This window comes from Lissotriton vulgaris, chromosome 10 (genome assembly GCF_964263255.1).
Source record: "Lissotriton vulgaris chromosome 10, aLisVul1.2, whole genome shotgun sequence".
Classification (NCBI taxonomy): Eukaryota; Metazoa; Chordata; class Amphibia; order Caudata; family Salamandridae; genus Lissotriton; species Lissotriton vulgaris.
In genome coordinates this window covers 623828462-623854365 of record NC_141698.1, presented here as the reverse complement: position 1 = coordinate 623854365, position 25904 = coordinate 623828462, and the positions used below count along the sequence as shown (strand labels likewise).

The following is a 25904-nucleotide window of genomic DNA, read 5'->3' as shown; positions in this document are numbered from 1 at the left end:
GAATCTCAAATAGAGATTCCTTAAATGCAATTCCTCGCAAATTTGCAATTTCTATAGTTGTTGATGATGAATCCCAAATGCAAAAATTGCGCTCGCAAAGCGCCAGATTTGCAGAATCTGGCCCTTTGCGAGCTGATTTTACTTTGATGAATCTAGCTGTGTGTTTTTTCCCAGCCACTTCGCATAATGAAAATAGGGTTCACCATGTGCGGATTGGACAGTAATGTAAGTCTTTCCTGAACACACTGGGGGTCAAGCAAGGAGGTGTTTTGTGCCCCTGGCTCTTTTTACCTATCAGTGAGAATGATGACTATTTGACAAGTGTGTGGGCTATGTCTTGATGGCTGGCTCTGCTCCGCTGCCTGGTGAATGCAGACAATGCTGTTCTAACAGCCGAGATGGAACAAATACCCTTTTTCAAAACGTAAAGTTTTTTCCCATGCTCTGTTATGGTAGAAAATCTGGAGGTAAACGTTCCCAAATCCAAAATAGCGTCTGTCCAAGGCACAGGATTCTCAAGAGTTAGTTCGAAAATCTCGACTGATGAACCAATTCCATAACCTTGCCAGTGCTTAATTTGTAAGAAAAAAAAGTGCAATGGCTTCCACAGGAGGGCACTGCAGGCTGCACCACTTGCAGCCTGCACCACCCATTGACCCTGACATCACTGCCAATGGCAACACCAACACGACTACTAACCATCGTCCTCCTAAAAGTGTGACAATTCCGACTGTTCCAGACCCCCAAAGCTATAGCAATAGCTGGGGATGCCAGCATTGAGACTTTTCAATATAAATTGTATTAAAAACAACTATTGTTGTGCTCAAATTTAAATAAGGCAAACAGTGCCAATATGTAGCACACTGCCATAAGTGACAATTAAGGACCGGTGGCGAGTACCGGAACCACCAGCTAAGTACTGCCTTCAGCTGACCTTTTTGTTAGAATAAAATAATGACCCAACTAACTGCTTATAAAGCTAATATGAGGGTTTGCTGCTGGATGGTGCTCAGGGGTAATGGGTATTGGGGATCTCTCATCTCTTCAAATCACAGAAAACATTTTGTGTGGAACATGTTTGGTACCCCTCGGGTCAGGGCTGCCAGTGTGGTTAGGTGGAAACTGGGACTGCTTTCACTTACATCTCTGCTGCATGCAGCTCCTCTGAAGGGCATTTTAAAATTCATGGATGTAACAAAGGCTTAACAATATCATTGGAGGCTCTTATCAACTTGACTGTGGTATGGCATGAAGTCGGGTCTGAGGAGCTATGCTACATTGACTTGAACAGGGACTTTGTGAGACCAAACTGCAAAGCATACGTCAAAATCCTAGTAGTCCTGTGTTTAGGGTTGCAGCAGTGAGTGTTACGAAGGAAAAGGATGGCCTAAGCATCAGGAACAATAGTTAAGCGGCACATTACCTGCAAATATGGATTGGAAATAATCCAGTCTATTTGAAGTCATGTGTGAACTTGCTCAGCCTAGGAAAAACATGCAGAAAGCATATGCTAACTTGCTATAGGTTCAGAAAGTAGTTTGAAGTAAGTAGAATACTTCCCATCTGGAAAGTATCCATGACTGTGCAAAATATAAAGATGAAAAATTGGTTCCTTCTTTTGAAAAAAAGACTTTGGTATGCATAGAGACACATTTGAAACATCATGATATGAAGAGGACATTCCCAATCTCTATCCAAATCCTTAACAAACAGTTAATTACCACTTCATTTGTTGATCATAAACATACATGTATGACCCATAAGCAATGCTTCCTTTGCCAACAGAATCTTTTAACCCCCATCCACTCCCCCTTCCCACCCACTTCCGTGTCATTATGCTAGGATTGCCTCTCTCCTGGTTTCATCGTGTTGCCTATCATATGTGTTGTTGCTGACCTTCTCCACCCTGTTATCTACGGGTTCATCCTAGCTATCAGGGTCCGGATCAGAGGGTGTCGTGAGTGTTTGTGGCCCCCATATCCCTTAACATTGTCGCCAAAGCTCGTAAGTCATCCTCCCCTTTTTCATCATGCCTAACCTGGTTCATTCGAACTGCCTCTGCAGTTGCCCATTCACATACAGCTCTCATCCCCATCGTCGTTCGCGGTGGGGTGGGACTCATCCGTGATATGGCAATTCGGAGTTTTGCGAGTACGAGTCCAAGCATTACAAAGTTCCAGCTTCGTTTTTGATTCTTGGGATTAGATATTAGGCCTAACAGCGCTGTGTGGATCTCTCTAGGTAGCTCCCACCCCATAGTTTCTTTCAGTTTGGCTAAAATATCAATCCAGTAGGGAGCTAGGACAGGACAAGAACAGACCATATGTAAGAAATCTGCTTCTGATGCTTTACAATGGGGACAGCAACCCGAAGAATTCGGATAGATTCTACCCAGTGTTTTGGGGGTAAGGTAAGTTTGGTGTACGAAGTTGTACTGAACCAAATTAAGCTGTCATTCAAGCACGCTCCTTTAACCCCTTCATGTATTTTGATACATTCCTGCGCAGTTAGGGGTTCACCCACAGCTTCATCCCAATGTGCTTGGATGGGGAGTATCCGATCTGTCAGATAATCTCGGATTGCTCAATATAAGTGAGAAATGAAGCAATGTCCTTGGCCCATTTAGGATACTACGTTGCGCACATTTGTTATAGGAGGCTCCTCTGGAAAGTAGGACCATAATTCTCAGGCCACCTGGGAAATGTTTCTGTATTGCAGAAACTACCTGTTCCCTAATTCAAAGTTGGACTCCACATTTTCACGCATAATAAATTGTTTATTTTCGAAGAGGTCACCCATTGTCATGCAACCCCCTTCTTTCCGTTTGTGGACTGACATAGAGTCTGCAATTTTTGAAAAAGGTTGTATCACCCATAGTGACATATCTGGGGCATTTGGTGCTCGGCCTATCACCTTTTTAACCTTATTTTTCCAAACCTCTGACATGTGATGAATTATGTAAGGGCAGTCGGACACTCTTGCCCCATCATCAGGAGTTCTGATAGTGAGCCTCCCATGAAGGTTCCTGCCGGGAGCATCTTCTCCCAATTATCATTTCTATCTAGACAATTCATTGAATGCTGCAGTTGGGAGGCCATATAATTAAAATTGTTACATGGCACCTACAGCCCCCCTTTCGCAATGTTCCCTGTAATATCAACAGGCTACTTTGTTCCATTTTATTCTGTAGTGGGGAAAGAGCTAGGTCAGGTGGCAATGTACTATGAGGGCCCTTGTTGGAAGAGAAGCTGGTCTAATTTTTATATCTTCTGAGGAAGGATGGAAGCTCACTTTGACTAGCTGAGCAAATGTGAACTTTCCTAAACTTAGTAGTAAATATTAGGAAACATAGTTGTTGAATCAGAGAGCCTTAGAGCCTTATAGTGGTCTTCCCCCAACTGTTTGCCTGCTTGCTCCATTTTTCTGACCTCATTTTTGCTGGCTTTAGGACTCTGTGTGATTTACTACTGCTAACCGGTGCTAAAGTGCTTGTGCTCTCTCCCCTAAACATGGTAATAGTGGTTCATCTCCAATTGGCATATTTAATGTACTTATAAGTCCCTAGTACATGAGCCCAGGGCCTGGAAATTAAATGCTGCTATTGGGCCTGCAGGATGGGTTGCGTCGCCCACATAACTAGCATCTTAACCATTTCTTAGGCATGCCACAGCAGAGCTTGTGTGTGCAGTTTTATACTGCCATGTCGACCTGGCAATACAACCCTCTTGTCATTCCCAAACCTTCCCTTTTAATACATATAAGTCACTTCTAAGGTATGACCAGTATAACCCACAGAGCAGGGCGTAATGTATTTAAAAGGCAGGACATGTACTTTCAAGTTTTACATGTCTTGGTAGTGAAAAGCTCCCAGGGGCATATTCACAAGGACCGGCGATACCTATCACAAATGCCAATTAGGGGCAGTTTTGTTATCACCGCCCAACCATGAAAGCTATCGCCATATTAGCGGCATATTAACAAGCCGTGGCTACATGGCGATAGTATCAGGGAACGGTGGGGAAAACGGTCTCCAACATCAACGCAATAGCCATAGGAAATCTGGCGTTAGCGGGCGATACCTAGCAATAGGCCCATTAGCGGCAGAAAGGTGCCGCTAATGCTTGCACGCCAGGGAACACCGCTGGGAATTAGGGACCTGCGCTAGTCGAAGGAGGGACACCCCTGTGTTTTGGAAGAAGTGAAGCACGTTCAGTAATTCATGATTAGCATGTGATTGTATTGCTTGTTGGGGGATGGGCACTGCAGTGACCGATGCATAGCGTGGGCGCGTGAATGCATATAGTTGCCTCTAGTGTGCATGGGCCACACCAATTCAAGCATACACAAACATCCACAATACACACCCGTATGCACACATGCAGCAAAAGAGCACACGCACATAACTGCATACACACACATGCACTCATACAAGACAGAAGCATACCTTCTCGCACACGCACAGCAGAAAAGCACACACATAAACACATACAAATACATGACAGCTACGCTGCAAAAGAGCACACACACACATAAACACACACTGACACACACATACAAGACAGAAGTATGCATACTCGCAGAACCAAAGTACAATACCATACACACACCTAAATACAACTACACACATGCACTCATAGAAGACAATAAGCATGTATAATACAAAGCACAGGAACACGCAAACCCTAACATTGACCGAAGCATGGTAAACACACACAGGCAATTATATAAAAATTAGGCATGTACATACAAACACGTGCACAGGTACGTGCAGTCATTCCCTCATTCTAAAATCCAGGCCAGATAGATATGCATACACACAATACATGCTTGCACGCTGGCATAGCACCACAAGGGCTCACAAAAAGCACAGACGTAGAGAAGCTGCTCGCCGCTTCCTGTGTGGGGAAGGAATGAGGGTGGATTCTCCGATAGTAGTTGCCGTTCCTCGGTTTCTGGCGTGGACATTGTACACTGCGCCTGGGCACATACCTGCCTCTCGACATGAGCTGCAGGGGATGGATGCATTATTAATGCCCTACGCCAGCCAGAGATAGCCATAGGAATGGCAGGCCTCCGGGAGCGGGCGCCTCTTACCTCGCCCACCTCAGAGGGCTGACCTATGCGTATACCCACGGGGCCCACCAACAGATGGGGGAGGGAGCGCCCCTGGCCAGTCCACTGATGGCCATGGAGCACCGAAAGCCCTATCAGGGCCAGATCGTTTCAGTTCTAACACAAACAGATCATGTTAAAAAATGGTTTCATAATTTAGAACCTGCATCCCGGGGCAGCCGTGGCAACGAAGGCAGTCTTTTCCTTTCAGGGCTGCCTGTCCTGATAACATTATTTACATTTTGAGGCTCTGGCTGTGAAAATACAGAGGGGAGGGCGGGCGCCGGCCCTTGCATGGGGGAAACATCACTTACAACGCATTTATTACAACGCACTACCATTACAACGCAACCATTACAACGCAAACCATTACAACGCATTGCGCTGGGGGGCGCTGTAGGATAGGGAATATATTTAATTTACTATCCAACACCTTCCCTACTATCCACGGGGACTGGAGTTGGAATAGTAAATTAAATAAATCACTATCCAGCGCTTAAAAGCACTATGCGTTGTAGTGGTATGCGATGTAAAAACCGCGTTGTAACAGCAGGCGTTGTAATAGCCTGCGTTGTAACGACACCAATCCTTGTATGGGCATGATTCAAACTCTCGATGGCCTAAGCTTGGACTTAACACGTTTAGGGGTATGTCTCGGCGGCACTCCAGAGTGCCTGGGTCAGGCTTGTTGGCGCCCTTCTCCCGGGCTACCCTCCCAGGCTGGCCAGTGTCACCTCAAAGACTACAGTGCAGGCTCTCTGGTGCCCCTACCACGGCTGCCTATCCAGACTACCATGTGCCCCATCATGAACTACACACCTAGGTTCACATGCACCTCCCACCTCGCCTTCCCCCAGGCCCACAGAGGGGCATCAAGCACAGTTCACCCTCTCAGGCTGCACAATGCCCCCTTATGGGATACCTACCCAGGTTGATTTGTGCCCCCTGGAGGACTGCACTTGGAGGCTCTGTAGTGCCCTTCTTGGGGGTTCCTTTCCCTACTAGACCAGGGCCGACCTTGAAGTCTGCATCTCCTCAGGCGCTTCTCTCTTGGGCCAGCCACCCAGGCTCATGGGCTTCAGGATGCTCAGTTCTACCCTTGTGTGATGTCCCTCATGCACCAAGGTGTCACCCATGAAGGCGGTCCCCCAGGGTGCCCTCCTCATGGACTGACTTCCCAGGTTTGCAGGTGCTCTGTGAAGGACTGCTCTCCTCACTGCACCAGAGTTCTAGGTGCTCGGTGAAGAGCTTCCAGCACCCTCCTCATGGGCAGCAGGTTTTCAGGTGCTCTGTGAAGGACTGCCCTCCCTGGATGCCTAGTGCCTGCATCATGGGCTGACCTCCCAGGATGCCCTCATCATGGGCTGTCTTCCCAGGTTTCCGGGTGCTCTTTGAAGGGCTGGCTTTATAGGATGCACATAGGCCTCTCGTGGGCTCACCACCCAGGTGCTCAAATGGGTTGACCTCCAGGGTTTCCAGGTACGCTCCCAGGTTGCCCGGTGCTCTCTTCCGGACCTCATTTCTGGAGTGCTCTATGCCCCCTCACTGACAACACTGCAAGGCACCTGTTCCCCTCTCTACCCACGATCGCCCCCCACCCCTGAAGGGCCTCCATGCCTAGGCTCCCAGATGGCCCTTATGAACTCCCTTCCCTGGATGCCTGGTGTTGCTTCTCCCGTCCCCAAGGGTTTCCTTCCAGGCTGCACTGTGCAAATACCTTTAATGCATGCCTCTTTGCCCCTCGGGACAGACTTGCCCTTAACATGCTGGCTGGTGCTTTCTCATAAGGGCAATCTATGCCTCTCTCATAAGGGCACTCTATGCCCCTCCCATAAGTGCACGCTATGCCCCTCCATGCTCAAGGTTGCCTGACATCAAGCCGTTCTCTAATGCCACTCCCCTGCTTTCCCTTATCAAAGCTTTCCATCTCTCCCCCCCATGGTTAGCCCTGAAGGACCGCCTAGTGGCACACACTCTTTATGGATGGGAGACCCTTCACTGGAGGACACTCACCGGCACCTGTCCCCCATCACCCAGACTAACCTCTGAGTCAACAGATGCCCTACCACCTGGCTGCCCTCACAGCTGTCTAGCGCCCCCAGCACTTCTCAATGTCGATCGCTGTGTGTCCATGCACGGCAGGCATGCTACTCATGTGGCAAAGGCACATAGGTAGTTACGATGCCTGGCATAATATCACATTCCATTCCAATACATACTAATACTAGGCACATTGCAACAGTAGAGTGGTGTTGCATAGCGGAGACATAAATATAACTATTCCCACTACTGTGAGTGCAACCCAAACCTAACCTCTGCACCCTAAACCCGACCGTGAACCCTGGAATTCCTTTTTGAGCCCCCAAAACACCCAACAATCTATTTGTACCTCAAAACACCCCCCAATATTCATATTTTACCCAAAACACCCCAATATCCTGATCAGACATCTGAAACCCATACCCACCCAAGAAACTTTTAATTAGCCCATTACTGACCTCACAATGCGTTGTAATCAAATGCGATGTAAAGGTACCGCGTTGTCGGAGTTGCGTTGTTAACGATGTACTGCCTGCATTGTAATGGTCGTCTCCCGTGCCAAAGGCAACCCATAGGCTACGCCGTTTGCGTCCGTCTGCCCCTGGACTGTGCTCAGCACCATGGAGCCTTCCTCTTGGACAATTCACTACTACGACACCAGCACCCTCCTCGTCATCAACCTTGGACGCCACCTCACCAGCCAGGACCATCCTCTGCTCCGGACTGGACATTGCCATCACTTGATGCTGCAGTATCACCCGCAAGGAGCATCCTGACCGTCAAGTAGGAGACATTGCCATCCCATACAGAAGCACACTCCCACTGACCACACACTCTAATGACCCATGGGTGAGCATGGACCACCTCAACTCCCAGATTCAGATGAAGCCCAAGTACATCCTCTGCGGCACCATCATGTGAAGGCCACCCGGGCCATGGCCTCTCATTCTCCAATCCCAATGTAGACCTCATTGCACCCTAGGGTCTCCCATCCACCTACGACATCCTACTTGGTGAACTCAAGTACCACCTGGACAACCCTAGTGACCAGATCACCACCCCCTCCTGTAGAAGGTCCCCTACATCAGACGCAAGCAGCAAGTCACCTCAACATGCCACATAGCAGGACACACAGTCAAGCACATCACCTCTGCCAGCGGGAACTCCAACTACAACCGTATGCTCCTGGACTGACCATCAATGGTAGCATCACGTCTTAACCTTGCCCACCGGACGCCACCGCCACCATGTACAGAGTGCTATAATTATGGTCACTCTAAGGGCTACTTCAAATGTCCCAAGAGGGAATAGGCCCCCACTGGTGGGCAGATACATGGGTTGGCAGGTATAGCGCTTGGGGAGCAGGTAGTCCCAGATAGTTTTGGGGAACAGATAGAGATAACCCTAGTGTCCCGGGATAAATAAATGGTTCCAAAGGCACACATGCCTGCAAATACTACCAAGTATTGGCAGTGAGTGACTATTAATGGGCAATGGGTGGAGGCTCTGTGAGAAAAAGGAGCCAGCATGACAACTGTTAAGCTGGTGTCTGCGGAGCAGGTCCTACTGAACACATTCCACTAAGTCGTAGTTGCCGACAATCGTGAGAGCCATCTACTGGTGGCTCTAGTTCCCTTTGAGTGAGGGGTGGTGTCTCAGGTTCTCTGAAAATTGCTGTTAGCCCTGCCATGCCTGTTTATTGTCTGTTAGGCAATGACCTGGAGCACACTACCTGGAGGAATGTAGAGCTCAGGTTTCACTTGGAGATAATGGGATTACCTGAATAGGTCTGCATGACCACATAATCCATGGCTGCCTGGAAAGGGAGTGAAGGATGCCTGGAGCCTGGAACAATAGCCCAGACAGCTGCCTAGGAGAGGGGCAAGGGGGGTGAGAAACCAGTCCCTGAAGTTCCTCGGGTGGAGGTTGACAGGGTCACAGAGGAGGAGGCTCCCGAGCCAACCGGTGGAGACATTGCTGCCCTAGATGACCTTCCTGAGCTTACCAGCTAGTAGTTTGAGGGTGGGCTCACCAGGGAGGAATTCTGCCAAGCACAGAAAGAGTGTTCAACTCTTGAGAGCCTGAGGCACCAGGCCACCACCCATGCAGTAGGTGAAGCCTCTGGGGATCACTGAATCTACTGGGAGAAACATCTCCTTTACAGTAAGCCTAAGGTTCAGGGTGCTGTGACAGCCCATGTGCTGGTGGTCCCCCAATGCTACAGGACCTTCCTACTGGGCCTGGCTCATGACATACCCCTGGCAGGATATTTGGGGAAAGACCAGACCATTGCCAGGCTTGCCTCCCACTTCTATTTGCTCTGAATAAAGACAGCCTCAGATGCATTCTACAGGTTCTCTCCGACCAGCCAGGCCAGTGGGAAATCCGGGAAAAAGCACAAAGCTCCCAGACCCCATTATTGGCACCCCCTTTGAAAGGTCGGGCATCAACTTCATTGGACCTTTGGATCCCAAGGCAGGCTTAGGCAACAGGTTTGTCCTGGTCTTGGTGGGCCATGCCACCCGCTAACCAGAGGCAATATCTCTGAGTTAAGAGACCGCACCTGTGGTGGCGTGAGCTCTGATGGGGATTTCTACACGTGTTGGGCTCCCCAAGGAGGTAGTGTCTGACAGAGACTCTAACTTCATGTCAGCATACATGAAGTCCATGTGGGATGAGTGTGGCGTGAATTACTAGTTTGCCACACCCTATCAGCACCAAACCAATGGTTTAGTTGGAAGATTCAACAAGACCTTGAAGGGCATGAATAAGGTGCTGCCTGAGTCTATAGGAGGTAAGTGGGACGTTCTCTTGTCTTACATTCTCTTTGCCTACAGGGAGGTGCCACAGAAGGAGTAGGGTTTAGTGCATTTGAACTCCTCTATGAACACCCTTTTAGGGTACATCTTAGTCTTATCAAAGAGTGGTTGGAGAAGGCTCCAAGATTCCACCCCCTAGGAAGTGGTCAGCTACATGCTGACACTTCACAACTAGATGTTACCTCGAGGCCAACAAAGAAGTTTGGAAACTCTTGTATGACGAGAAGGCCACACTATATGGAGTTTCAACCTGGCCAGAAGGTATGGGTCATGGAACCGGTAGAGCCCAGGACTCTAGGATTGCTGGACTGGTCGATACAAGATCAAGGAGCAGAAGGGTGAGGCCACCTACCTGGTGGACTTCCAGATCCCTGGGAATCCCCTAAGGATGCACCATGTCAACCGATTGAAGCCTCAATTTGAGAGGTCTGAAGTGAGCATGCTCCTTGTGATAGACGAGGAAGTGAAAGAGTAGAGGGAACCTCTCCTATGCACTGGAACACAATGAGTCAGTAGAGGGTGTCAACTTCTCGATCAAACTGACCCCGGAACAGCAAGGTGACTGTTACCATTAACTATGACAGTTTTCCCCATTGTTCTCCCTCACCTGTGTGTCCATGACAGCCCCTCTGTAAAGAACAACAATTACAGATTTAGACACAGTGCAAAGGCAACATTGGACAAGAACATGTGCTAGATAAACAACAAGAACAGATGAGTAGAGAGGTCTTTTTGTTGATTTCTATGATTATTTATTCAAAGTCTTCTGATTGAAAAAGCAGTCCCATGCAGACAATGCGTTTCACCCAGTTATGGGCTTTTTCAGGACCAAGAAATCACATACTCATTCCTGAAACGTGAAATTAAACTTATGATGCGCTATGTCAAAATTCATGCGGAACTTTTGTGATGAATTTTCCAGACATACTCCAAACAGTGTATTATGTCCTTTAATGTCTTAATGTCATGGCTAGTTTTTCTTTATGCATCCATCCATTCATCCAGAGCCGTGTTCGGGCATCTAGAGTTCATTCATACGAATGTGACCCCATTGTTTTGAATAAAAATGGCAAATGCTTTTCTTAACAAGGTTTCTGAAGTAGTGTTTGAAGATAAATGTGTATTGTTCGGCAGATTCAGTTTTGTGGATCATGATTTTTTTTACCACAACTCTCTTCTCAGCCTCTGCATAGGAGACCAAAATGCCTCAATTTATCATTCGTTTTTTAATAGATCTGACTTGTGACCATAAGGCCACTTCTAAGTACTTTCAGATTATGTCTTTGGCCCATTTTTACTTGTTACTTGTGAAGTGCTCCTCTGTCCACCACAACAGTACCACCTCCTGGAAGCAATCAAAAATGCTCCATCAGCTGTTCCTCCCACAGCTGACCCCAGAGAGCAGTCTAATGACAGACCAATATCTATTCTGCCAGCTCTGTCAAAAGTGCTTGAAAAGTTCATAAATCAGCAGCGTTCCCAGTATGTGAAAGACAATAGCCTGCTTCATCCTAGCCAGTTTTTAGTACAGAAACCGCATTAACGGAGGTCACCAAATACATCAGAGGCACCCTGAATGCTAGTGGGAAGGCAGTGTTGATCTTGCTAGATCTGTCAGTGGCTTTCAACATGATTCCCCACTCCAGGCTTATGGAGCTTCTCCAGTCTATCAGAGTGGTAAGCTAGGCCTCAAACTGGCTTGCATCCTTTTTAAGCAGCAGAGGCCAGGAGGCACGGGTACCTCCTTTTTCTTCAAAGCCCCTGGAACTTAAAGAGGGGGTGCTTCAGGACTCTGCCTTGAGCCCCACACTGTTCTAGGTTTATCTCACACCACTAGAACACCTGGCTGAAGCCTAGGGGGCAAAATTGATTTTGTAAACTGACAACACACTGCTGCTTCTCTCCTGTGAGAAGGGAAAACAGAACACAGGTGAATCTATTAAATCTTGCCTAGTGACAATATTTCAATGGATGACCAGCAATCAACCAAAGTGCAACGCAGGAAAAAAAAACAGATTGTGTGTGAGTCATTTGAGTTGACTTAATGACTAATGATAGGAAATTCTGATCTGAAATAATTCTAGGATTTTGTCTTATAGCCATGTGGGATAGAGTTCCCTCCCCTGACAAGCCCGCAAAACATCTCGGAGAGCATGTCCAGTGAGAATATGTTGAATGGCTGCCCTTTACTTTTTCATACGCCACAAATTGGTGTCTGTGAATGTAGTTGAATCCATCCCAGGGTACGAGGCTATGTTAAAGTCACCGCACATAATGAAATGGCCTGACCAAACACTGAACTCTCAGAGGAGAAGACTAAACATTGTAGGAGCATGAGAGTTCGGGGTATAACATTGCATAATGTTAGCTTCATATTATTGGTCCCTATGCGCCCCCCAGCTTTCTCAAGCTTAACCCGATGGGTGGCCCACTCCTGACCCTTGGAGAGCAATGCCACCCTCCTCTTAGGAGAATCAATCCCTGATGCGGCCAGAAAATGGTAGCCCAAACCATTCAGCTTATGATGCTCCCTGATTGTAAGATGTGTTGCTTGTATGCAGAGTAGATGAGGTTTGAGGGTACAAAGTTCTTCTCTGCTATAAGGTTTGACATTGCCTGTTTCTGAGCAAGGCTTGGATGATGATGAAGATGAGCTTGAGTGCATTGTGGCTGTGGTTGATGCGGTCTGTGGATCAAATGGTTCTATCGCTGAGACTCAGTTGGTGCTGACTCCCTTCAGGGTCCTATTTTGCAGAATGTTTTCAAATATATATGATATGAGCAGAATTGTTAAAACGCAATGAATGCCCAATGGCGTCAAGGTGCTGTAGTCTCCGTATACTGCCCAACCAAGATACTGGTTCGCCACTGTTGGAAATTGCCCTTTTTGTAGGGTTATGTCCAAACTTTTTGCGTCTTCCTCCTATATTTTCCTGACCTGTTGTTGTTGGTTTTAGGACTCTGGGCACTATAACCCTGCTATTCTGTGCTAAAGTGCATATGCTCTCTGTGAAATTGTGTTATGGATTTGTGTTTCCATGATTGGCATATTTGATTTACTGGTAAGTCCCTGCTACTAGTGGGCCTCCAGCAATGATAGGGCCACCCACAGAAGTAGCACTGAAAAGGTAATTCAGACCTGCCACGGCAGTGTCTGTGTGCAGTCTAGTACTGCTACGCCGACTTGGTAAGTGCACCCTCTTGCCAGACCCTAGCCTTCCCTTTTCTTACATTTGAGCCACCCCTAAGGTAGGCCTACGGTACCCCTGATGGCAGGGTGCAGTGTCCTGATAGTGAAATACTGCCAATTTCATTTTTTCACTATTGCAAGGCTACCTGCTCCTATAGGATAGAATGGAGAGTTTGCTTATACCATCCTTTAGACATAACCACCCCTGGGAACAAGGTAGGAAGATAAAGTTTAGTATGCATGAATATGAATTCAGAATGTAAAAATGCATTTTTTAGTGAGAGTGATTTTTACATTCTGTGTTTGAATATACCCCTTTCAGAGTGTAGGTATTTTTTTGATTAGCCATCCAGTGTGCCTCTGCTAGGATGTGTATTAATTGTCTGGCTATGGAGTGACAGGGGATGGGGCTGGATGTGCAGTGTCTCTAGACAGTCTGAATGAGTCAGGGCTGAGCTGAATAGACCTGGGCTGCATTCAGAGTTGTGAGAGGAGTTTTTACTAGCACCTGAATAAGCCTGGTCTGCTTTTAGAGTAGGAGGAGGAGATTCCTTTCACACCTGAATGGGCCTGGTCTGCCAGAGACAATGCTGTCTCCGTCTCCTGCTGGAAATATACACTGAGAGGACAGAATTGGTTTTGGCTGGGTACAGGGCCTCCATGCCACCAAAGAACAAAGATATTTTGTAGTATAAATACTGGGGCCCAGACCCCAAAACTTTAGAACTCTTTTGGAACCAAGAAGACTGCCAAGAAGAAAAGCTGGAGAAGCTGTGAGGAGAGACTACCACTTTGATGTGTGCTTTGCTGTGTTTGCCTGCAGTGGCTGCTTCTGTCTTGGGCAGTGAAAGGACTGGACTGAGCTTTCTACAACTACCTTTTTCTGTGTTTCTCCAAGGGCTTGAGAAAGAGCTTGCCCCTGTCCAAGTAGTCTCAGGCACAGCAAAGACTTCAAATTCTTCTGCCATCAGCACTAGGGACTGTGTGTTTTTTGCTGCAACAGAAGAAAAGCAACACAACACCATCTTCGCTGCCGGCTATGTTTCCTGAGGACACCGCATAGGACAGGCCTGAAATGCCACACCGCAATCCTGGTCTCACCGATGACGCCACCTAACGCCGACACTGAGCTCCTGCTCGCACTGCAACCTGTTGGCACCGTACTCCACACCGCCTAGCTTCACGCCATCGCCCTGGTACTCCCGATGGTCCAGGCCGACATTAATGCCGCTGCTTGCACCGTGGTTCAAGGGCACCGCTTGTAAGTTACACGACGCACCGCAGCCGTGGCCTACCGACGCCGGTACCATCAACTCCAGTTTGGCAGCCGACTAAAGCACTTCAGCAATGATAACGCTGCTGCTTGCACCGTGTCCTGCCTGCACTGCACCACTTTGCACCGCAGCCCTGGTCTCACCAACGGTACTGGACGGCCGTCACCGAGCTGCTGCCTGCACTGCGACCTGAGGGCACCGTACACCACACCATTGCACTTCGCACAGCAGCCTTGATGCCTGTCGGTGCACTCAACTTCAGCCGTGAGGAGGTCGAACTGCAACGTGTGTGTCTTCAAGGGCCCGGCAACTCCTGCATGACCTCCAGAACCGATGCGTGTGCACACCGGCCCTTCGGGACTCATCTAGAGGGGGAACATCCTTTACCACGCGGATTTTACTCCGCAGTACCTTTACAAAGCGTTTTTACAACGCAAGTCGTAACCACGACTTGCGCTGGAGGGCGCTACAGGACAAGGAATAATTTAATTTACTATCCAACACCTTCCCTACTGTATGTAGGCTGGTGTTGGAATAGTAAATTAAAAAATTCCTAAGTCCGCACCCCTCCAACGCAAGTCGTGGTAACGCCTTGCGTTGTAAAAAACGCATTGTAAAGGTACGCATGGTAAAACCATGCATGGTAACGTCGTACATCCCATCCAGAGGTCACTGATCCCCTGCATTTCTAAAGGTACTGTTTTGCGGGTCTTCCAGACACCGTAGCTGGCCTGCGATGCCACGGTCAGCCAGAACTGTTTGGATTTGTTGTTCACGATGCCTTGATAGCCCCAGACGGAGCAATCGATTTAAAGGAACTGTATTTCAAGTCTATTTTGATTACTGAAGAATGCTGAGAACTGTACTGGGGATTTTGTTTATCGTTTTGGGCTTATTTTAAGTATATAAAATATTGGATATTTTTCTAAAACTGGTATGGTGTCCGTTTGTAGTGCTTTCCCTGTTTTATTGTTGGTTATGTGCAAATGCTTTACACACTGCCTCTAAGATAAGCCTGACTATTCGTGCCAAGCTACCAAGGGGATGAACAGGGGTTATTTTAGGAGTGTAACTCCCTTATCCTGACTAAAAGGAAGGGTCCCTACTTAGACAAAGGGTGCAAACCCTTACCAACTAGAGTCCCCCATTTCTAACAACCACAATTGCAAAACAAACAAACTCTCCCTTTAGGATGAAGAGCCAGTTCTTTAAGGCTTTCCTAATGGGAGAAAGCATTTTAATACATGTGAGATGACGAGGAAGCGAGTTTCAGAGCCTTGCTGCTGCTTCCGAGAAAGCTCTGCCTCCCCATCTATTCTTCCGAATTCTGGTCAAAGTTACCAAGTTGTGATTAGTTGAGAGGAGATTTTTCCCAGTAATATACAAATGAAACATGGCTTTTATACCATTCAGATTGACATGGTAGTGAACCTCATGCTCGATGCATAGTGCCCTGAAAATAATGCCCTTTTTTATTGGAAACCAATGCAGCTCATGTAGTCCCTTGGACACTGACTGTCGTTTCGGTATATCCAAGGTGAGCCTGGCAAGCGCATTCTGCACTAATTGCAGTTTGGCTTGAGGGTTATTGTTATTTTCTAGACAAAGCACATTACAATAGTCAATTCTAGAAGAGAACAGAAAGATTTACTTCGCAGTCTGATGATCAAGAAACAGGTTGACGTGGTGCAATTGACCTGTAGGTCCAGTGAGAGATCACTAACTAGATTCACCCCTAGATTCTTGGCTGAGTCTGTTAGAGCTGGTAAGGTACCCAGCGTATCGGGCCACCAATTCCTGTTGCAGATAGAGCCTTGTGTTCCAAAGAGCAGCACCTCTATCTTCTCATCATTCGGCTTCAGATCATTTTTATCCATCCACCCAGCCACTGCTGTCATACAGTTGTTTAAGATGGCGATGCAGCATCTGTGTCTTTAGAGATTGACACGATTTTTTCAGTGTCATCTGCATACGACACCGCTTGTAACCTAAAGGAGCTTATGAGCCTAGCCAGTGGGGAGACGGAAAGTTTGAATAACGTGGAGCTCAAAAAAGAGCCCTGCGGCACCCTACATGGCAGGAAGAAAGGGTCCATTTGGATCTGATTCACCAACACCCTTTGAGATATGTCCTCAAGGAATGAGGTCAGCAGTTTCAGTGCCATATCTTTGATTCCCAATTCTTGTAGGCGTTCGGTCAGCAGGGATGGGGAGATGGTTTCGAAGGCCGCGGACAGATCCAACAGGATCAGAGCCACGGTGTGCACTTCGTCAACCAAGCATCTGATACTGTCTGTAGCGAAAACCAGTGCTGTTTCTGTTCTGTAATTGAACTGTGATGCGTCCAACAGACTCTGTTCCTCCACATAAGCCATCAAGTGGCTATTGAAATGTTTCTTCAGGATCGGGAGCAGAGAAATAGGACGATAGTTCTTAAGGCCATTGCGTCAAGATTGGGCTTCTTTAGAAGTGGCTTCACTATTGCCTCCTTCCGCCGCCGAGGATAGCACCCTGAAATGTTGGCTTTGTGTATCATAGATGATAACGGTTCTGCTACCATACCAGCAACCATTTGCAGAATTTTTGGTGCACATGATTCTTGGGGTGAACGCGATTTGGTGTTAAAAGGAGGTGTAGTTCAACAAGCTCCAGAGTAACAAGAGGAAACCCGTGAACATCTTTACAGTTTTTTCCTTAACTTCTATGAATTCGGAGGGGCCTGGCTTCCTCTCTCTACTTAAAGACGGCACAGCATCACCTTCTGTTTTAGGGACTTCGAACTCTATAAATATTAAAGATTTTCAGTTGGAAGAACTCTGCTAGCTTATTACATAGCTCTTGTGAGCCTTCGTTTTCCAGCAGGGCGGAAGGAGTGGATAACTGCTGAATGATTTTAACGAGTTCTTTTGGGGGATTTGTTTTCCTATATGGGAAGGTTATCCAAAGCTTTAAAACCTCACAAGAGAACTTCAAAGTTCTGGACAAGTTTCATCTGTACTCAAATGTGACAATTATGTCTGTTCGAGGAGTGATTTATATGTACCTCCAGTTAGTCTCTGTGAACGCATTTTCAAGATAACTCACAAGAATTATCTAGGTATTCCTGCTACTTGTAAAAAGTTGCAGCTATTTTATTGCTCGCTAAAGATGGGCAATCTGGTTGGAAGCAATATTGATGTTCATCCTCAATGTATCATTTCTGACAAGCATCAGAAAACGAATGGAAAACTTCTGTTTCTCGTTCTGTTACCCAAAGGACCTTGGGATAAGATGACTTTGGATTTTTTAGGTCCCTTCCGTTACTTCCTTCTGAAAACTGTTTTTTAATTGTACTAATAAATCATTATACTTTAAGACCTAAATGGCAAAAATCTAATCAATAGAACTGGAAATGTGCAATTTTAAAGATTTAATTGAAAATAGCTCCAAAAAGCACAAAGTGCCAACTGTGGTTATTTTGCCACGCTAGACCAAGACAAAGTCACAAGCTCAGGCCAACTGCAATGGAGTACGGACGGACTGGCTACAGGGGCTCAGTTGGGCTCGCTGAACAATATACCTTAAATCCTGGTTTCAGAGAGTTGCAAGAACCCACACTGAGGATGCGTCATGCAGCTACGATTCCGATGAGCTGCAAGGATATCATGCAATGTCCTGCATCGTCTTAGAGGAGTCCATCCACGAGAGGCTTGCGATACGACGTCGGTTGTTAAAGAGGGGCTGCCCACTGATGGTTCTGAAGATGTTGTATAGCTTGCAATGTGGAGTCCTTCATTGTCGTCGAGGATGCTGTCAAGGAGGGGCTTGCGATGCAAAGAACTGCGCTCAGGATGCGTCGCACGGCAGCGGTTCCAAGGTGGCTGTGGGCTGCGATACGAAATCCTGCATCATGGATGCATCGCACAGCAGTTCAAATACGGAGTTTTGTGTGGAGATGTGTCATGCTGCAGTTCCAATGTGGAGTTTTGGGAGGCAATGCATTGCGCAGCATTGATTCTGGTGGGACCAGATGTGGTCTGGCAGAGCATCTTCAGGCCACTTCCAAGGGTCTAAGAATTGGGTGGCAGCACTTGGCAGGACAGAATTCACAGCTGGCAAAGTCCAGGTGCTGGGTTAAAAGTTGTTGAGCCTTTTCTGTCCCCACGGCTCTGATCATGAGGCCTGCTAACTAGCCCTTGGAGTCACTCTGGTGGTCCTGGATTCAAAATGCAGGTCCAGTCCTTCTCAATCAGGCAGGAGAGCAGCAGGGCAGCAGAGTTACAGTTCTCCTTGCAGCAAAGCAGCACAGCAGTCCTTCTTCTGAGTCTTTTACAGGTCCAGATGTGTACGGAAGAGTTGGGTCTGAGGGTCCATTATTCTTTGAAGTAGTAGAATGTTCTGGAGGCACGCATCCCCGAGGTGTCAGGAATCCCCTTCCTCCCGCCCTGGCCCCTGCCTATCTAGGAACGCAAAAAAATAGTGACAACCCCTTTGTGAGTGTGTTCAGGCAGGGATTTTGTGATATGCAAGTGTTGTGTATGACAACTCCACCCCTTCGTTAAGTCACGGTGGCCCATCCTGCCAAAACCTTTGTTACGCGAGAAGTAGGCATTGCAGTATCGAAAAACGAATTTCACTACCAAGACATCTTATTCTTAAGTACATGCCCAACTTTTTAAATACACTACACCCTGCCCCCTGGGCTATTCAGGGCTATTCAGGGCCTATCCTAGCAATTTTGTGTTTGGAAACCCTGTGATTTTGAGAATCATAGGGTGTGTGACTGTAAAATTGCTTTGTACATCAGTCCCCTAGCCCTTAGTTATTTGCACATGGCTTCCATTTGCAGCATATGGAGCATTCAAACCTACACTTGTGTTACAAATCTTAAAATAATAATTTTACAATTGAAAGTATCTAGGCAGAATATGTACTGTGGACCATACCCTTTTTTCAAGGTACACTTCATGTGGTCATCAATGATATATCTTCCATGAAATGTAAACATACAGAAAACGTTAGCCGGGGAACCACTCAACTTCCTTCATTAATCCCCCACATAATTCAAGAGAACATAATCTGTACCACCAATCAGTAAACTGTTAAAACACATTTATAAGGCCTGCGTAAAGGGAAAAGAGCAAACAACAGGGATCAAAAAAGTATTCAGTTATGGCTGGCAGTTTAAGCACTGTTTACATTTCAAACCTTTCTCCTTCTGTCTGTTCCCTTTAGCTCCCTGGTCTAACAGATAAGGAGAGTCAGCTGGACTCTCCATGGCATGCTGCTTCCAATAACCTAAATAGCTCAGCCTTATCTGAAACTTTAAGCTTTGGTTAATGAGAACCAGTGTTCAGCTCTAGGCATGTACCGCTTCAAAGACTTGCAGAGAGGCAACCTTTCAGGAGGCCAACATATCTTTCATAACCTCAGGAAATACGAAAAAAGTGATGGTGGATTGCTTGAATTAATCTTAGGCTCTTGCCTCACCTGGCAGAGCAACAGTGTGCAGTCCTCTTCTACCTCAAGTCATAAAACAGCAATCTAAGCTATGTAGCTTAGTGTATTTCGTGCACTGTGGCTACAAACCCCCACAATGACTTCTATTCTTAGCAAGGCCACAAGCTACCGTACAAAGACCAAAGTACTAACAGAATTACCTGTAGGTGGTCAGCTTTTTTTTAAATTGTCACACCTTTTCAGGTAAACGAAGTTCTGCTATTCCAGAAGCAAAACTGAGGTGGATGAACTTTCTCCATTCTCACCTGGTCTTTGTGGAATGTATCCCTCAGAACACCTGTGTGAGCAATCTCTTGTTCTTTCAGGAAAAAATAATAAACCCACTTGCTTCTTCTTCATACTGGTACCTGTTGTTGGACCAAACATCTTACCAATTCCCACCAGTGCTTAATAAAATAAGCAGATAAGAAAGTGCTGTAGCCCATAGATTTTCTTAGGAGTTTTTTTGTAATATGTGTTACAAATAACACTACAGATTGCTACCTCAAGTACTAACTCTTTTATTCCTTAGCTTTACCTGACCAAGGGCCGGATTATGAGTTTGGCGGTTCCAGAGCTGGCCACCACACCTGCGCCCCATTCCAGGCCTGCCAAACTCTACGCTCCAGCCGCTCGCCAGATTATGAGTAATCTCGTGGTCTGTTGGGCGGTCCTTTGGTGTTCCCACTGCTGTATTCAGAATACGGCGAGTCGACCGCCAATCTGCAGTCCACGGACTGCCAACACGGGTTCGGCGGTCTGATGGACCTCTGAGCACGTAATTAGGCCCCTGGTTCCTACTCCAGGCCTAGTGCAATGTGCAGTGCTGCATTGGTCCCCCACTAGGTTTGTACATCTCTGTCCTTACATTGCATTTTGCCATTTACTTTAAACGATCAGCATTCCCAATTTATGCAGAAAATATTTGATCCTGATTTGTTCCACGTCTGTTGTGAGAAGCTTGTCCAGTACTGATTTTACTTTGCCTGTTGCTATTTGTAGTCCAGCATTACTAACAGAACATAAACTGCAAGAGCGGCATTTCAATAAAAACATGACTGATTCGTTACCTGAAGACCATGTGTCATCCAGGAAATTCATATTGGCTTGGACTTAGTTGCAAATCTAAAAGTAAATCAGGCCCCACCAGCGCTATCCCACTATGGTCGCTGTGCAGGAAAGGGAACATTTGTCTGGGCCTTCCTGAGTAAAAATCAACCAATGGTAGTCAACCAATTGACTCCCTATATTTGAGGGCGTGGTGGGGCCCAAGAGAAGCCTTCCAAGGCACCAGCACCATTGGCACGCTGGTAGAATCGTCATTCCAAAAATGAAAAGATGTGAATGACACTCGCCTCAATTAAGCCCCAGCGCTGTAAAATGAGTTCTAGAGCTGAGCCCAGGCAGAAAACCTGCCCAGACTAGGCACTGTGCATGCTAAGTCAAAACCAACATAGGTAAGAGCGGAAGGGAGCACTAGACATGACTGACAGGCACACAATAATGATAAATACATGTTAGTGCACTTTAAAATGTCACTTGTCTATTGGTGCTGTGACTGAAAGTAGCCCAAGGGCAGCTTGAAATATACCTGAGGGCACTAGAACCATGAACATCTTTTCGGAATGGAATGGTAACCATGTGTTAAAATCGAAGGTTGTTGATCATAGTTACAGATTATTTTTTCAGTACCTCTTTATTTAAACTGAGTTGACAGACGCTTGGATGAACTTATCTGAGACTGGAGTCGTCCAGAACCCAAGTCTTGGTACTTTAAATAGAAATGATTCTAATATATGTATTTTAAGCGGTGGGTCAGATTGTTGAGACTCAAAAGGGACATTTAATGATTTGTTAAGAAGGGAAATTCAAAATGTAGCAACAACAAATGTTAACATTTGCTGTATACCAAAGATAGGCTTCCTGTCTCCTGTGAGCACACAGATGGGATCCCAGGGAAACTGCAGTGACGTGGCAAGTCACATGAATTTGGCGACTGTAATGAAGGGGAGGCAGAAAAGGCAGGTTTGCAACTTAACAGGTATGTAGTTGCTTCCTCAACTTCAGACACAGTAGATGGGAAGAATGGAGCTCCATGTCCATGTGTAAACATTGTTTACTGTGTGACATTTTCATGAGGATTCAAAATCGTTAATGTTTTTTTCCAGGAACAGCCTTCTCTTGAGAGCACAAGCGGGGTGATTGACAAGTATCCGCTCCAGAGTGCCAGCACGATTTAAGACTGATTTATTGTAGCATATATACTATGAAATTGCTAATGTGGTGGAACTGACCACTCACGCTTTCCCTCTGAATGATGTCTAGACCAGAAAAGCACAAGTGTAATATGTTTTCATGTCACTTTCTTTATTGGGTTTTCCAATCATTGATCAAATTGTAATTGTTATTTCAGGTCTTGTTGCAGAAACTGGCCTGTCATTTTCTGATGTTGTGAAATTAGCACCTGAGCCTAAACTAGCAGCCTCACCAAATCCTGAAGCAGATCGGGTGAGTACTTAGAGTAGGTGGTGAATCGACTTTCCATGTATTAAAGAAATATGTGCATAACATTTAAAAAGATATTCTGCAGAGGCGCACATCAAGGCAGTTGACTGCAAATTAATGTAAGACTAGTGCACTCTTGAGAGAAAAAAGTAGGCCTACAAAAAGAGTGTATTCTCCTTTGTCCTGGAGCCCTTCAGAAGTGATAATACATTGAAAGGCTTTCCTGTAAAATGGCAAAAAACAAAAAAGTGCCTAATGATGGTCATTTCGAATTTGGTGGAGCAGGAGTACTACCGAAAATCAGAACTGATCCTGCCTTGCCAAACCTCTCCCCCTACCTATTTAGAAGTGGTGGGATTGCTAGGTTTTTATTGGTGGAGACTCATCCAGTTATGCCAGTTGAAACGATCGACCTGATCCACCACTCACTGTACTACCAAGTCACAGTGACGGTCACTCCACTATGTATGGCTGAGTGTCTGTCACTTAGTTTTCCTAACGACGGTTCTAGAAAGGAAATGTTAACGTTTTCTGAAATGCAGGATATTTGTCCTTTCCTTGGCAGAGGATTTGAGGTTGCATTGCAAAAGTGGGTGCCAAGTAGGCCACTTCATCATAACAGCACGCTGCTCGCCATTCAACAGTAATGAAAGTATAACCGCCACACTGGGAGATGCACTTAACACAGACATTCCAGCCAGGTAGGTTGGGATCTTTAAACATAACAGGGCTCCACAGCCAAGGGGAAAATGTCAGGGCGTCCACTGACTTGACAGGCTGGTGGGCCATCCACCAAAGTTTAAAAGACCCTGCTAGAAACCTACTAAAAGTAAGGATACGGATCAATTGTTACTTTTAAACAATATGCTAAAAATATTGTTAACTCTTAATGTAACACCTTGGTTACCTATGGCTATGATCAGAATTTCCTTCACCTTATGGATAGATTGGCGGAGGGAATCCTGATAGCAGATTCTTGTCCAGATGTACACTGCCTCGCAAATTAGAGGATTTAACATTATCCTCTCTCTTGACATTATTGTCTATGTCATATAATGCATCCCGCAGCTAGGCAGGATTTTTTGATCATTGCGTCTGAAAATAAAATATGACAAAACATGCAGCTTTGCACAGGTCCATGCCTAAGTATGCCTTGCATATTAATGAGCTAAGTGTTTTTTTTTTGGTTTTAGCTCAATGGCGCCATGTAGCACTGACCTGAAGTATAACATGTATTTGTTGTTCCAGAAAATAAGTATTTCAGCAAACCATCATATGCCATAGCGAGTTACCATTGCCCTGCAGGGAAACAATTCCCTGCATGGCAAGGGTACAAAATGGCCCCTTTACTGTTTGTAGCATGGGGAGAACAAAACATGAAAAATGAATACCATCAACAGAAAACCAAACATGTCAGCTCCCTATTACAGACCCCAGAGAGGCAAACCTTTCTACTCTGTTTCACCAGACACAAAGGGCACACACACCCTCTCCCGGCCCCCGCCACACAAAGCATTTCAGTTCTTCCCTTCCCACTAGCCCTGCAGCACTCCATCTGGCCACCCAAGGTATTCCTCACCATCCCCTTCCCTGGCTTCCGATGAAATTCCTTTCCACCCACCCTTCGTCCTGGAAAGCTGCATGGTAATCTCGTCCCTCTGCAGCATCAGCCTAGCCATGTGCACATGAGGAGAGGAATCCTAAAACAGGAGTCAGACACAAACATGAATTAGGATAATAGCCAAAGATAAGTGTAAGTAAATCTTGAATTATGCATGTGTGTCTGTATGCGTGAGCGAGTGTGTGTGAAAACGTGTCCGTTGTCAGTGTGTGTGCATGCCACCTGCCCAGCCAAGTAAAATACTGATCCTCACCTAATGGTTGTATTTCTCAGTAAGTTGTGGGTATCATTGACACGATGCCCACTACCACCTTGGGCAATTTTGATTTGATATTATATTTGTAAAGCGCAAACCTATTGCCCAGAGGTATCTAGGCACTGCCCACCGTAAGCATAGAGTTGCCCTATTTAGGAACTGATTGTAAGCGCTTACACGGAGAGATTGCGGAAAGACAAGGTCCCTTGCCACTGAACTGTTCCAGACTACCGGATCACCTTTAGCTTCGTGCAGCTGTTCGCCGGACCCGCTTCACTGTGACTGCACCAGGGGCTGCGGAGGCTCAACGGGGCTGCGAGCACGTCGGCAGGGACTCCAGTGACCAGGAGTCCCTGCGAGGCCAATTCTCCACACCTGGCCCGCTCTCCCCGGAAGCCACTCCCACTGTGTATCGGACCCTGAACCCGGCCCTCTTTCTTCCACCAAGTGGGATTGCAAGCGCTTACACGGAGAGATTGCGGAAAGACAAGGTCCCTTGCAACTGAACTGTTCCAGACTACCGGATCACCTTTAGCTTTGTGCAGCTGTTCGCCGGACCCGCTTCGCGGGTCCCGCTTCACTGTGACTGCACCAGGGGCTGCGGAGGCTCAACGGGGCTGTGAGCACGTCGGCAGGGACTCCAGTGACCAGGAGTCCCTGCAAGGCCAATTCTCCACACCTGGCCCGCTCTCCCCGGAAGCCACGCCCACTGTGTATCGGACCCTGAAAACCGGCCCTCTTCCTTCCACCAAGTGGGATTGCAAGCGCATACACGGAGAGATTGCGGAAAGACAAGGTCCCTTGCCACTGAACTGTTCCAGACTACCGGATCACCTTTAGCTTCGTGCATCTGTTCGCCGGACCCGCTTCGCGGGTCCTGCTTCACTGTGACTGCACCAGGGGCTGCGGAGGCTCAACGGGGCTGCGAGCACATCGGCAGGGACTCCAGTGACCAGGAGTCCCTGCGAGGCCAATTGTCCACACTTGGCCCGCTCTCCCCGGAAGCCACGCCCACCGTGGTCTTATACTTAAGTAGCCCATTGCCCGCGCTCGCGGGACGCGCGCGGGTCGAAGCGCGAAGCGAAGCTCGGGCAAAGGGCGTGCCGTTTGAGGCTGTTTGAGGACAGGAGAGACTGGACTGGGCCTCGCCCTTGTCGCCAACCCTGCTTTATCGGTATTGCTATTTTGCCACTAGTTTCAGGCGGGTCCCCTAGGAACCATGTGTTCGCGTGTAAGCCGTAGCAGGGCTGCTAAAGAAGGGAAGATGCTGAATGGGACTCTTGATGACTTTATAACTAGGACTAATTCAGCCATAGATATTGAAATCACTAAAATGCAAAAAAGAGTCCCTATAGAATTAGATGCAGCTAGAAGATTGTCCCAGGATATTGCTATGTCTAAGAAATCATCCCTGGGCCCCATTGCAACTGCTAAAACCCCTGAGCGTTCGTCTGGCCTACGGCTAATTACCACACAGGCGGATATCCATCATACCTTAGTCACAACCTCACTTCCGCCAGTTACTACTCCAGGGCTTGCCCATTCTCATACCAATCAGAGTTCCACCTTGAATGTACTTGATTTAGAATCGGTGTCACCTACTGAAAGAA

General features: G+C 46.9%; 1 protein-coding gene across 1 annotated transcript in view; it reads left to right on the top strand.

Moving 5' to 3' along the window:
* XYLB (xylulokinase) overlaps positions 1–25904 on the top strand; it is an 894017-nt gene that overhangs the window by 732597 nt on the left and 135516 nt on the right. The window contains exon 18 of the mRNA XM_086941458.1: positions 22326–22420. Within this exon, the coding sequence (XP_086797584.1) occupies positions 22326–22420 (95 nt within the window). The remainder of the gene's footprint in view (positions 1–22325; positions 22421–25904) is intronic.